This window comes from Rhinatrema bivittatum, chromosome 1 (genome assembly GCF_901001135.1).
Source record: "Rhinatrema bivittatum chromosome 1, aRhiBiv1.1, whole genome shotgun sequence".
Taxonomy (NCBI): Eukaryota; Metazoa; Chordata; class Amphibia; order Gymnophiona; family Rhinatrematidae; genus Rhinatrema; species Rhinatrema bivittatum.
In genome coordinates, this window is record NC_042615.1 from 721108179 (window position 1) to 721123489 (window position 15311).

The window sequence follows — 15311 nt, forward strand, 5'->3', positions numbered from 1 at the left end:
TCTAGTCCTGCTGTAGAAAAGATCTCATCATGCCCATCAACAGTCCAGCTCTTTCAACAGGAAGAAACACCTTCTCCTGAACAGTCTGTTCAGGCTCCTATGATCTGAATTCTTTGAGACAAAATCAAATTTGACTTTGAGAAACTGACCAACAATCCCAGGGACTGGAGGAGCTGAATGATTGTCATTTGGAACTCTAGAATTCCTGTCTGACCCATCACCATCACCAACCAATCATCTAAGGATGGGACTATGCAGACTGCATACCAACAAAACTGTGCTACTATGATTGCTAGACATTTTGTGAACACTCTCAGGTCCGCTGAGAGGCCAAAAGGGAGTACTTTGTACTGGTAGTGCACAGGCTTCACCATGTATCGCCTTGAACCATGCCACTCCACATTTAAAAAGAAACTTAAGACTTGGTTATTTAAACAAGCATTCCCGCAGAGCTAAGAGCAGGTCACATATCATCCGTTTACCCCAGCATATTTCACATAACTTGTTATCTTATTTACTGTTACTTTTCATGGATGTTTACTGTTAGTTATTTATTTATTTTTATTTATTAATTGTTATTTTATCTATTTATTATTACTTCTTAATTGTTAACATTATTATATATATTTTCCTGTTATTTGGATTAACTATGTTCATTGTAAACCACTAACTTGAAGCGATAGTTACTGTTCATTGTAAACCGGGGTGATATGTATATTATACAGGAACCTCCGGTATATAAATCCTTAAATAAATAAATAAATAAATGTATCTAAGTAACTTTCAATGGGTGGGATAAATAGGAATGTTTGCATAAGCATATTTCAGCTCCAGAGCACATTCAATCCCTCATTTGAATAAAGGGAAGAATTGTCTGCAGGGAGTTCATCTTGAACCTCTCCCTGACCAACAATCTGTTCAGCTTCCGTAAGTCCAGGATAGGCCTCAATCCTCCTGATCTCCTGGCGATTAGATAAAGAATGAAAATGAAATCCCTAGCTACACCCTTGCAAAGGGCAAGCTCAATTGCCTTCTGTTGAAGGAGAGATTACACTTCCAGCTGCAGTTAAGCAGTTTGAGATGAGTTGGAGTTGAATATGTCCACTGAATTAGAGGAAGACAAGAGAAGCAAAAGTGTTAACCATATTTTACAATTTATGGACCTAACATATCCTTGGTTATGTAGATCCATTCTGGAAGAACTGGACCCTTCCCCCACCAGAGAAGGCAGGCTTCAAGGACATCAAATACTGGTCCATGAATTAGGCTGAAACTGCTGGGTCTTTGGTTGCTGCCTCTCCCTCTATAGATCTCATAAGAACATGAGACTTGTCAAACTGAGTCAGACGGAGGGTCCATCAAGCCCAGTATCCTGTTTCCAACAATGGCCAATTCCAGGTCACAAGTACCTGACAGGATCCCAAGGAGTAGATTCTAAGCTGCTTATCCCAATAATAAGCAGTGGATATCTGCAACTCTACCTTAATAATTGTTTATGTACTTTTCCTCCAGGAACTTGTCCAAGCCATTTTTAAACGCAGCTACACCAATAGCTTTCATCACATCCTCTGGCAATAAATTCCAGAGCTTAATTATGCTTTGAATAAAAAAAAATATTTTTTCTTCTTAGTTTTAAATATATTACCCTAGTAATTTCATTGTGTGTCCCCTGGTCTTTGTACATTTTCAAAGAGTAAACTGATTAAAGTTTACTTGTTCCATTCAACTCATTTTGTAAACCACTATTATATCTCCCCCAGCTGTCTCTTCTCAGAGCTGAAGAGTTCTAACCTCTTTAGTCTTTTCTCATAGGAGAATCGTTCCATCCCCTTTACCATTTTGGTCACCTTTCTTTGTATCTTTTCTAATTCTGCTGTGGCGAAGATGTCAAAAAGAGTGGAAGGGATGTCTTTGGAAGAACAAATGCTTGTAAGAAATGTGCTGTCATTGGGCTGGAGCAGGCAGGCTGGCTGGTCCCTCCCCACCCCGCTGCTGCCTGTAGGGTGAACTGATATTCTTTAATCAATCAGAGCCAGTCTCCTGCACTTTATTTCCACATACGTTTTCCCTGCAAATACACCAGGCAGTAGTGTACATCTACATGAAGACCAGTTGCTCACAACCATGCGAGCCTTCATGCTCCTACAGAAGCAGCCAAAGGTCTGGCCACAGTGTTAAAAGCTTCATAAGATTGCAGATTAAGATGCTTCTCACAATCATCCATGTCCTCCACTGCTCAATGGAACACTGCATGCCTGGGGGTCTGACAATTCCAAAGGTTTCAGGTTCTGCACACATTCTTGCAGATACTGCACCATCCTACCTAATAAACGAAGGATGACAGACGTGCCGCAAATGCGCAGTAGAGACCAGCTCTACCGCGCATGTGCGGGCGAGCACGTCGGTCTGAGCCGAAAAAAAATGGTGGCGTCAAGTGGCAGCGGCGTCCAGTGGCAGCGGCGGCGGCGTTGAGTGGCAGCAGTGGCGGTGGCGTCCGGTGGTAGCGGCGGCGGCGGCATCAGATGGCAGCGGCGGTGGCAGCGGCGGCGTCGGATGGCAGCGGCGTCGGGTGGCAGCGAGGGAGGAGAGAGGGAGGGACTGACAGAGAGAGGGAGGGACTGAGTGAGAGGGGAGGAGAGAGAGGGAGTGGGACTGAGTGAGAGGGGGGACTGAGTGAGGGGGGGAGAGAGAGGGAGGGAGTGGGACTGAGAGAGGGAGGGAGTGGGACTGAGGGGAGGGGGAGGGACTGAGGGGGAGTGAGACTGAGGGGAGGGGGAGGGAGTGAGACTGAGGGGGAGGGAGTGGGACTGAAGGAGAGAGAGGGGGGAGGGAGTGAGTGAGAGGAGAGGGAGGAGTGGGTGAGAGGGAGGGAGGTAGGGGGTGGTGAAGAGTGAGGGGAGAGAGAATGAGGGGGAGGTGAGAGACAGAGGGATGTAGCCCGTTTTAACGGGCTTAACGGCTTGTCTACAGCATAATCCAAGCATTAAGCATGGATCTTTGAAAGGCCTTTCTCCTAAATGCAGCCAACACTTTTGGATCTTTCTCAGACGGTATGTTAGAATAACCACAAGTGCAATTTTCATATTTCAGTGGTCTTGCTACAACTACTAAATGGTGTGGCAGCTGAACTATTCCAAAACCTGGACTCTTAAACTTTAGATCAAGCTTTCAGGCCCTGAAAGACATGACAGAGACTGCCACATCTTCTTTGAGGAAGCTATGGACTGGAACAAACGCAGAGTTCACTGAAGGTTGAAAAAACTGCAGAAGCCCAAGACCTCAGTTTTCAGATCTTGCTCTTTCCTAACACTGATAGACAGTATCTTTGCTAGCTTATCCAAGTAGATGAGATCTTCCAGAGGTGGCATGTGCTGTGGCAAGTCTGACAGGGAATCTGAAGGTATCCCCATAGAACTCTCCAACTCTATGAGAATACACTGACCCGGGAACCTGACGATGATGGGGATGAGATCTCTGCCCATCTGATAGATAAACATCTGGTAGGAATTCACAGTGAGCTGAACCCACTTCATCCCTTTCTGATCCATGAAGGGACCCCCTGGAGAAGGAGAATCTACTACTTCAGGGCAAGGACATACTTCTTCTGGAAGCCCCTGGAACAAGGTATGAACCTCTAGTAGACTCCAAGTAGCATCTCTATGTGGGAAAATCTCCACCTTGGAAAGGAGAAGTTCCAACCTCTTTCTCCAGTCTTTGGGGCTTAAAGAATCAAAGAAATCCTTTACCAGTTCTGACAGCTGGGCTTCCATTGGTAGCAGGACCCTTTGCACTGGAGCTAGAGGAGAGACATCCTCTTCAGAATCCCAGATTGGTTCATCTTCGCTAAGGGTTGCCAATGCTGTTGGTGTCAAGAAGGAGCTCGGAGTCATGGTAGCTTTAACAACAGAAGCAGCAGACTGAGGCACTCCATGCTGGTAGCATCAACACCAGGTCAGTTCATTAGCACCAGCAAAATCTCCTTTTGTTCTACAGCTCCACTTTCCACAGTAATGAGATTCTTGTTCTTATGTACTGAGGCACTCCACTCTGATGAAAAAAAGGAGTCTTAGCATATTGCACCAAGGGGGACTGACTGCATTCTAGAGTGTGCGCTCCTCACTGATGAGATGGACAGTGTCCTGGTCAACTCCTCAACAGAACCTTTCAGTCTTCCTTTCTATTTCTTTTTTCTCAGAACTGAAACGTTCTGTTAAGGGGCTGGCTGAGGCAATGGCAAAAACCAAAGATGCAATGAGGTAGAATTAGGCCAAAAAGGGCAAAAATAAAAATGTAGAGACAGACCAGGAACACATCCATGCAGTAGCTAGAATGTGGAAAGACTAAGGGGCTCCTGAGGCAAAAACTCCCATGCATGCTCAGAAAGCCTTTTACTAGGGTCCAAGAACTGAGACTGTGTGGGTGCTGTCTGATGACATCATCCATGCATTATGGCCAATTCATGCTGCTTGTTGATGGAGAATTTCTAACTATATATATAACACACACACACCAGTATTACACTGAAGTTCTGTTTTTACCTGTCATTAAGGAAGACGTGTTTCTATGACTCACACATGATAAAGCCACAAGTCAGCTCTGGAAACATCTCTCCTAACAAGATGACCATGAGAATAGTCTCTATAACCAGTCCAGCATTATGCAGTCTGTTTTTGTAAAAAACAATCAAACTTTGTTTCTCATCTCCTCTGGAGCTTTTTGAAAAATACTTGGAGGAGGTGCTTTTAATGCCTGTAGAGGAAATTCCCCCTGTGAATAAGATATATTATCTTCTGGTGAAGAGGCGTGCTCCGGCAAATGCTGATGTATCTGGAACTCCGGCTAGGGTTAAAGCAGATTTAGATTCTTCTATTCTTGAGAATGTGGAATCCAATAGGACCACTTTACTTTTATCTTTTGTGTTCTGGCAATATTTCAACAATATATAGTATCTGTATTTTCAGAGGGCTTCTGCAGAATTCACTGGGCAATGTACAAGTTTCTTAATGTGACAAAAACTACTCAGGAAATGAGGAAAAGATTTCTGTCTATGCGACAGAAAAATAGATCTCTTGGGGCATCTTTCTATTATGGTACCCCTATAAATGTCTAGTTTCTTACGCACAAGCTGATTACTGTATGTCTTATTTAAGCCTGAACAACTTTGTTCTTTTTTGGACATGAAGAAAGTTAACGACTTTTCCAAGGGTTGGGTTGGAAAAAGCTGAGAGTATTTTGTTTACTCTTGCTTCTCATTAATGCCATTACTTTAGTTTACTTCTTTTTAATCTTTTCTTTTTTATCATCCTTTTTCTTCCTCCTTTTAACTTTAGTTGTGGGCTGCAATGTATTCTATTTTGCAGTTTCACATTGTTTGTATTGTGAATCTTGTTTTTTTCTTTTGACAAGCTTGTCTTGTATAAAATTGAAAAAAATAAAGTATAACAGTGGGAAAAAAAAGAATCACAATTTGCCCTTTATTTCTATTAATCTATGGCCACATGGTAATCAATATATAATTTCACATATGATGATTGTTATTAATTATGAGGTTTTACTAATGCATTTATCATAATTTGCTGTTTGCACTATATAATTTATGTTCACTAATATTGTAACTGCTATACTTGGAAATATTTTTTGCAACAGTGAGTTATAAGTAATCAAATCAAATCACTGTTGCTATTACATAAAGTAATCCTAATGTGAATTTATCAGGCTGCTTTTGTTTGATGTAGTGCCAGTGCACCTACGTAATGTTATCAAGCATAGAGGGGTACATCAGTCTTTCTAAGTCTAGAGCAGTGCTTAAAGTTCTACAAACAAAGAACAAATGCAGTGCTTCCTGGGCTCTAATGGGTATATAAGTAATGGACTCAAGGACCACCATATGGAAAGCCTTTAAGCACCCAGAGTCCCAAGAAGCACTGCATATGTAACTCCTCCTCAGGAGGAGTTAGTATTAACTGTGTTCCCGAAACCACTATTACTTCAAGCAAAGGCCATCAAGGGACAGCTGGAAATTTAATGCTTGCCATATTAAGTGTACAGACAGATAACTTAAGTAAGATGGCAAGCATTAAATTTCCAGCTGTCCCTTGAGGGTCTTTCTTGGAGTAATAGTGGTTTGAGGAACACGGTTAATACTAACGCCTTCTGAGGAAGCCACCGGTGTGGCGAAATAGAGGTGCCTTTGTCGAGGAGAAGAAGTGTTGCAAGGGAGATACTGGGTTGATGATCTGCTGTTTGGAGAAGATGAAAGAAATTTTGAGGGAGTTATTGTGTTGGAGATTTAATGTTCAGCAGAAAGAAAAGGCATACCGGATTAATGATTTCTCTTCAGTTTGCCATGTTACCACACCCAGCATTTGGAACATTTCTCGCTTATCTAAGACTGTGATCCTTACCGGATGTACTGCCTGCATGCTTCATTAGTTAAACAGAGATGGGATATTGTTTATGAACTGTTTTAACATGAGATAGCCATGAACTATTCCAAGTGTTGTAGATAATATGACATAGGTTGTTTAATACTTAGCTATTAGCATTCTGATAACATTATTTTAGAAAAAAATAAAAAATATACAAAACCAAAAATATAGCCTAGAGTAACTAATTTTATTAATAAAGATTGTGTTAAATATACTATACAAGAACCATAAATGTAATAAGTGTTCACAATACATTTATATATTTACAGTATACCTATATACATACAAAAAAATATAGTTTTATATTAAATTTGTACCAAGGAAGGGTAATTTATTACCAGATTTAAGAATTTCTCTTCCAACTGCCAGCTCTCCGGCTTGTCCCTTGCACAATTCCAACAACGTTGATACCGAAAGTTGACTTGTGCGACTATGGTATAAAAGAACAAAAAGTAAAGATCTCACTGAGAAAAAGCAATTCAACAGGACAAATCCACTGACATTGATAGAAAAGATAAAATATTTGTGGTTTATTAATAAACAAAGGTCTGTCCATTGCATTAACATAGTTCCAAATACCACTGAGGCTATTGGCTCTCTCAGGAAAATCACTCATTTTGAAGCCAGAAAGGAGATGGAGGTGAATGGCTATTTAGCCAAACCAGAGAATACAAATATTTGTTATTCAGAGCTAGAGCAGAGGCAGTACTGAAGCCAAATGTGGTAAAAATGGGCAGTAGCCAGAATTTTCAAAGCCAAGTTATACACAAGTCTGTTTCGAAAATTTGCAGATACAGCTTGTAGGCATCAGAAAATACACGCGGCAAGTTAACTTACCATTAACTGATTGTCTGACTGTGCACTGATAGTTATTCATGAGTTGTGTTTAGTGATTTTATTTCTACTGCACTGTATTTAAATTTTACTGTTTCTATTTATGATATGGTTGGTATTGTTTTGTTTACTTATGATTATGTATGTAACATTGCTATCCACTAAGATCTGTGGGCTGGTGGAGTACAAATTGCTATAAATAAATTTACACGCATACTAATAAAAATCAGAAATATGTATATAAATTGCTTCCTTGCCTAGATTCTGTATCCCTGGAGCACCATTCACTAGTCCATGGAAAAGTACACATGAAATCTTGTTCTGCATGTACTTTTCCCCAGACTATCCCCAGGATAACAGAGTAATGATGGCAGATAAAGACCAAATGGTCCATCCAGTATGCCCGGCAGACTGCTTATGAATGAAACTGCCGCTCTGTGCAGATTACCCCCAAGCCTTTTGTTATTTTTCAAAGGCTGATTTACACACACAAACCGGGCTTTATGCTTGTATAGCCTTTTGAAAATGTCTCCTTTAATAAAACATTTCAGGCCTGCCTTGTTCTGAGCCATGGACTGCACTAGTCAACTCATTTCCCTATGCATGAGCCTCATTATCTGTGTTTGAACATGCAAGTTCACACAGGTGTCGTCCATTCCCTACAGAAAAAGGCAGGCACACTGCACTGAGCTTGTTCTAATTGTAATTTCCATGTGATCTAAAGGCAAAAAGAATAAACTGGCTACCTTTCTGTCTCTAGACCACCATCTGCATGCAATCTGAACTATTTTTGTGTTCCAACTTTCATAGGAATCAATGAGAAAAACTCCTACATTCATACATGAAACCTTTCTCCCTAGTTATTACAGTCAGATAATAAAGCAAATCTGCTTACTGGTGAACAGGCTTCTCCACAGACAGCAGGATGAATTAGCCATTACATATAGCTGATGTCAATGCTTTCAGATGACATTGTTCCAACTCTCAGGGACCAGTAAAGACTTTACTGAGAATGCGTGGGAGTTCTCGTGCAACACTGCCTATGACCACCTCGGTCTCTTCCAGAGCTTAAATTTTAGCGCGGTTATTGACAATCCAGGGAAGCGGCAGATTTTAAGAATGGCTAATTCATCTTGTCTGTGGAGACACCCCCACTCCCCGTTTACAGTATTCAAACATGTTTGAGGAGGAATAGCCTAGTGGTTAGAGCAGTGGACTATGAACCAGGAGACCAGGGTTCAAGTCCTGCTGTCCCTCCTTGTTACCTTGGGCAAGTCACTTTACCCTCCATTGCCTCAGGTACAAAAAACTTAAGATTGTAAGCCCTCTGGGGATAGAGAAATACCTACAATACCTGAATGTAAACCGGTGTGATATCTCGATTGAGATCAAATGTCGGTATAGAAATAATAAATAAATAAAATAAATGTTGACAAGTAGGTGCAAATTGACCATTACACAGGGGAAGTCCCAAGTTGAAGTCTGTACTGCAGAAGTACTTAAAGACAATTTGTCCCCTTAGGTGGAAAGTGGAATATAGGCTGTATAGAACTGCTTGCTGTTCAGACAGTAGTGGGACATGAAGGCGTGAACTGACAACCAAGTAGCAGCTTTGCATGTATCTTAATTACGTGGTCCTGAGATTAGCCAATGAAATCACCATAGCTCTTCCTTGTATACCAGCCAGCATGTTACACTATACAGTCTGATAGTCAACTGGACAGAATTCATTTGGCATTTGCCCTTCCAAACCTATTGGGATCAAAGGAACAATTGAGGGGCTTTACAGTTGACTCCTCTGCAGGGGAGTCAACTGTAAAGGGGAATGGGCTCTTTGTTCCAGGGGAACAAAGAGCCCATTCCCCTCTGTATACATATGGTCTTGGAAAGGTTGTAGGCTGCACAATAACTTGATTAATGTAGAATGTATTTATTTATCGAGTTTTATATACCGTCGTTTGGTTTCGCCATCACAACGGTTTACAAAGTTTCGATGTTTAACAGAGTTTCCAAAGGATTCCTGTGATTATTAACATAGATATAGTAGGCTTTATAAACGTGGTTCGGATGTCAAATTATATAGTTTCAGTTATGTGTTCTATTACGTGCTTGCATTGGTTCTGTATGTTTGCATAGGGCCAGTAGGGGGGGAAGTAATATCTAAAAGTCATTGGGAGTTTTGGTTGGCTTTGGTAAACATCCAGGTTTTTAGTTCTTTTTTGAAGGTTTTTAAATTTTGCTGTGTTCTAAGTTCGATTGGGAGGGAGTTCCAGAGTTTGGGACTTCCTGGGGATATGGCTCTCTTCCGAGTTGAGGTAAGTTGTTTGGAACGAGCAGGTGGAATCTTTAATAGACTTTTGTTCGCTAGCGGAGGTTTCTGTTTGGCGAGTGCAGTTTTATGGATGTACTTAGCCAGTTTGTTTTTCATATATTGTTTTGTGTAATATGGATAGTATTTTGTATTCTATCCTGAATTTTATTGGGAGCCAGTGCAGTGATATAAGTGTAGGTGTAATATGATCATGTTTTTTTAGTTCCAGTGAGTATTCTGGCAGCTGTATTCTGAAGGATCTGGAGTGGTCAGATGGTGGATAGAGGCAAGTTGAATAGCAGGGAGTTGCAGTAGTCCAGGCTGGAGAAGATGAGTAATTGAAGGACTGTTCTGAAGTCGTTGGGGGAGAGGAAAGGTTTTAGACGACGTAGGGTTAGGAGTTTTTGATATCCGTCTTTGATTTTAGTAGTGATGTGGTTCTTGAAGGATAGTTCCTTGTCAATTATGACTCCTAGGTTCCGGGCATGATTGACAGGGGAGACTGCATCTTTTTGATTCATTAGGTTGAGTGGTGGCAGTTGGGGAGCATTGTTCTTTCTATCCAGTGTGATTATTTCTGTCTTATCAAAGTTTAGGATGATTTCATGTTGGTTAGTAGTAGTTTTATATTGGTGAGGTAAGTGGCTGTTTTTTTGTAGGTGTTTTCCAGAGTGTTGTGTATTGGGATTAATATTTGGATATCATCTGCATATATGAAGTGGGTCAGTAAAAGGTTTGAGAGAAAGTGGCATATCGGTAGCAGATAAATGTTGAAGAGTGTCACAGATAGAGCAGAGCCTTGGGGAACTCCGGTGTCAAGGTTTATTTTCTTTGAGAGGGTGTTGTTGATTGACACCTGGTAGGTTCTTTGTGATAGATAAGATGAGAACCATTGTAGGGTTTTTTCTTTTGCACCAATTTCAGAGAGACGGTAAAGCATGATTGAGTGGTTTACCGTGTCGAAGGCTGCTGATAGGTCAAGTAGGATTAAAAGGTAGCTGTGGTCATTTTCAAAGCCTTTGAGCACGGTGTCGTTTAATGATAGGAGTAGTGATTCAGTGTTCAGCCAAATTGCGTGGGGAGTAGGATGTTTTCTTCAAGGTGGTCGCTGAGTTGTGAGTGGACGATTTTTTCGATACTTTTGGCAATGAATGGTAGGTTTGATATGGGGTCGATTAGTTTAGTGGGTTTTCTGGATCAGAGTTGGTCTTCTTCAGTATGGGTTTGATAATTGCTGATTTTAGGCAGTCGGGGCAGATTCCTTCTGTGAGGGATAGGTTTACGATGTCAGTTAACGTTTTGGTTATTGATGGTTCGATGGCTTTGATCGTCGGTATGGTTATGCAGTCGATAAGGTGTTTAGCTGGGTTCATTTTTTTGATGATCGTTTGGATTTCCATTGAAGATGCTGTATCAAAGTTGGGCCAGCTTGTTGTTTGATTGATTTATATTTTCGAGTCTTGCAAGTTGTTGTTGAGGTTATTTATGAGGTTTTCGATTTTTTCGTTAAAGAAATTTGCAAAATCGTTGCTTGTGATCTTGGAAGTTGATGATTTCTGGTCATTGGAGGATTTGGTTAGGCTATGTTCGATATTGAAAAGCATTTCTGGGTTATGTTGGTATTTATTTTGTTGAGTAAGTGTCTTTTTTTGAGTTGTGGATAAATTTTTTGTAGTCTGCCAAGTGTGATTGGTAGGCGTTAAGTAGTGTGGTTGTTTTGTTGTTCCTCCATGTTTTCTCTTTTTTTCTGAGTTTACGTTTGGCTGATATGATGTTGTCGTTGTACCATTGGTTCTGGTGTTTTGGGTTTTTTATTGTTTTCTTTATCATGGGGTTTATCTTGTCTGCTATTGTTTTAGTGATGGTGAGCCAGGAGGAAGTGGCATTTTCTGCATTAGATAGGTCTATGTTTGTTAGTTCTGTTTTTAGATTATCTTGAAGTTTCTCGATGCAAAAGTGTGGCCGGTAGTAGAAGGATTTAGGAGGGTTTTTTATAGTAGTGAATTTACAGTTGGAAGTTGGAGTAGATTATAGAGTGGTCCGACCAGGGGATATTCGTGATCCTTGTTTGGTGGGTAGCCCATATATCGGTACTGATGAAGACTAGGTCTAGTGTGTGACCTGCTTTGTGCGTTGGGCCATTGATGATTTGACTGAGGCCTAGGGATGAGAGAGCATCTATAATTGAGGTACATGTGGGGGAGTGGGGGATGGTGTCTAAGTGGATGTTAAAATCACCTAGGATGATGATGGGTTTGTTGATAGTTTGGTCAAGAAGAATTCTATGAGTGGTGAGCAGTTCCGATCCATTGAAATGGGGTGGGGGGGGGGGGGGCAGTATACAAGACAGATTTGTAGTTTTGGTGAGTTGAATAGTGCAATTTTCAGTGGTGTGTGCACTTTTGGAAGGAATTTGGAGTATATGAGACACCCTACTGTGAAAAACTGAAGGTATGGTGAATATGAAACCAGAGCCTGCAGCCACTTACTCTTTGTGCCAAAGTGATGGCCATGAGAAACACTTTCCAGGTGAAAATGTTCAAGTCTACTGACTCAAGTGGCTTGAAAGGAAGTTTAACTAGGACTACACTGAGGTCACAAGGCACTGGAACTTTTATAGACTATAGGTCTGGAACACCATATCCTGTCATAAATCTGGATACTAAAAGGTAGAGAGATTGAAGCCCCTTCCAACTGCTGGTAATACTCCACAGTGGAGACGAGATGAATCTTGACTGAAAAGGTGCTAAGGAGCAGATAATGAAGCAGTCCCCTTAGGCCACAGAAGACAATCCAGTTTGCTGGTCCCACACCAAGTCAAGTAGCTCATCAACTTGAAACTGTAAGATCTTCTGGTTGAGGGCTTTCTAGCCTAAAACACCACATCCTCCACCTCCTTTGGCAAGGGTAAAGAGGACACTTCTGTACACTGAACATTCATCCCCAGCAGAAGCAGAGGCTAAACTGATAGACGAAATAGGGAAAGCACAGTTCCAGGTGTTCAAGCCAGCAGGATGTCAGCCCTCACACATGGATGACATCATCCAATGGAGCCTAGCATGGAAAAATTATGTCAGAGTATCTAGAACTTTGAGCTTCACTTGACATGCCAACAGCATGCTGTTATGCTGCGTGTCCACGAAGGGTCCTTTCAGCCTTATATTTAGTGAAAAACAAATGAAAAGTGGCGAAACCAACTCGACAGGGAGGCAAGTGGGTTTTGTGAGGAATTACATATTGCTGTCTTCAGAGAATACTTGTTACAAGTAAGCAACTCTACTTTTTCCAAGGACAAGCATAATGGCAGTCCTCAAACATGGGCAATCCCTAGCTGCAGGTTGATCCCCAACTGAAAACGGGGAAATAACCACCCCTATGCCAATAGGCACAAAACCCCATCCAAACAGTATTTTTGTTGGCAACAAGCCTTTTTCTGTTTTATTCTTAATCTATAGGTGACAGATGGGAACAAAAACAACAGGCCCTAGGAGGGAAAAAGTTGGGTTCTAAATCTCAGCCAAATTTTGAAGGATGGATTGGCCAAACCTACTGTCATGTCGGTCACTCCTATTCAGACAGTAATGAGATGTGAATGAGTGCAGAGAACTCCTTGTTGCTGTCTTTCAGATCTCTTCCATGGGAAGTGATGCAGGTCAGCCATCAACGCTGTCATGGCTCAGGCAAAATAAGCCTTGATGTGGCCTACCAGATTCAATCTCACCTGGGCATACCAGGAGGAGAAGCAGTCTACTAGCCAATTAGAGAGAATGTTTGGCAACAGTGATCCCCAACTTGTTTGCATCAAAAGAAACAAAAGATTGGGTGGACTTCCTATGGGCTTCAGTCTGCTCCAGGTAGAAGGCCAAAGCTCTCTTACAGTCCAAATTGTGCAGTGCTTGTTCCCCTCTGTGGACATCTGGCCTGGGAAAATATGTTGGAAGGACATGGTTAAGATGGAATTCTGTCACCAATTAGGCAAGAACATAGGATGGGTGTGCAAGACCACACTTACACGGAAAAACGTGGTATTAGGTGGATAAATTACTAGAGCCTGAAGCTCTCTGACCCTGCATGCTAAAGTGACTGCCAACAAAAACACAACTTTCCACATCAGGCACTTCAGGTCACAGAAGTGCAGTGGCTCAAAAGAAACTTTCATCAACTGGGACAAAACCATGTTGAGGGTCCCAGGAAATAGCAGGAGGTCTGATGGGAGGCTTCAAATGAAGCAAACATAGCATGAAAAATACAACATGTCTGTACAGAGATAGGCTTACTTTCTACATAGTGATGGTATGCGTCAATTGCGCCTAGGGGTGGTTGCTCACACCACATGATAAACCTCCACTTCCATCCATTAGACTTTCTAGTAGAAGCTTTGCTTGAAGCCAAAAGAACCCAAGACATATCCTTTGAGAGATCAAGGAATTGCAGAATCAACCTCCCAACATTCAAGCAGTGAGCGATAGGGACTTGAGTTTGGGATGGCACAATCTGTGTTGATCCTGAGAGATGAGACCTGAGGAAATTCCCATCCTGATCAGTTCCCGGATGGGCATCTCCTGTAGGAGCATGAACCAGATCAGTATCAGTCAAAAGAGGACTATGAGAATCATGGTCCCCCTTGTCTTCTCTGAGCTTCAACAAGATATTTGCTACTAGCGGATTTGGAGGAGACACATACAGAAGGCCTCTGTTCCACTGCAGGGTAAAGGCATCTAAGGCTAGTTTGCAACATGTCTTTTGACTGGATCAGAAGAGTGGGACATTCCTTTTTCAAGGAGACATGAATTTATCCATTACTGGAGTTCCCCAGTGATGGAGGATCAGGTTGGCCAACCCTCGGTTCAGGGACCACTCATGAGCTGTAAGAACAGTCTCAGTCTGTTCGCTATCATCTTCTCCACTCTGGCCAGGTAAGTGGCTCAGAGAACCATCCCTTAAGTTATGGCTCAGCCCCACAGCTGGACAGCCTCCTGATATAGAAGTATGAGCCTGAATGTCCCTGCTTGTTGATGTAACACAACAAGCATAGGTTTATTAAGTGATAGCAGGCAGTAAAGTGGATATGTTTGGATGTGTTTGAAAAGTGATGGCGTTGTTGTCCGGATATATGGTGATTGTACGGAATATGAAAATTTACGGTGTATATGTATTCCAGATACCCATGTATTAAGAACAGCGCACGGTCGGAATTAAGAAATGTTCTAAGAATCCCCTGAAGAAGCCCGATTAGGGGTGAAACAAGGAGCCTTGTTGGGTGATTGCTGTAAAAAAAATTTTTGATGAAGATTTAGAAGTATTATTGGAACGGGTGACTACTTTGAAACATCGTTGGCTTTAAAAACAACTGAGGAACATATGGAGTGACTCTGGTTAAATAAATCCCCATGGTACACACGGAGAGATTGTGGGAACAAGGAAACTGGAATATATATACAGGGTGGGAGTGTAGTGTTAATTAATTGAAATACACCACTAGATGATATTGATAAGATTATTATAACGGGTATTGTGATATTTTATGGGGAATGTAGTTTTTAAGATGAGTGAATGGTGAGTGAATGTGATTAAGTGTTATTAATAGGTTAGGGTTGTGGTTATGGGTTATTAGTATTGAGGACATGTCCGGACTATGTGCATATTAAATCATAATATATGGTTTGATGATTTTATTTTATTTATTTCAGGTTTTTATATACCGGCATTCGAGAGCGCAGTCCCATCATGCTGGTTCA

General features: G+C 41.5%; 1 protein-coding gene across 2 annotated transcripts in view; it reads right to left on the minus strand.

Moving 5' to 3' along the window:
- Nucleotides 1–15311, minus strand: part of MAP3K1 (mitogen-activated protein kinase kinase kinase 1) — a 226612-nt gene that overhangs the window by 45848 nt on the left and 165453 nt on the right. For both annotated transcript variants that reach the window (XM_029576902.1, XM_029576912.1), the window contains exon 12: nucleotides 6767–6858. In XM_029576902.1, coding sequence (XP_029432762.1) covers nucleotides 6767–6858 — 92 coding nt within the window. The remainder of the gene's footprint in view (nucleotides 1–6766; nucleotides 6859–15311) is intronic.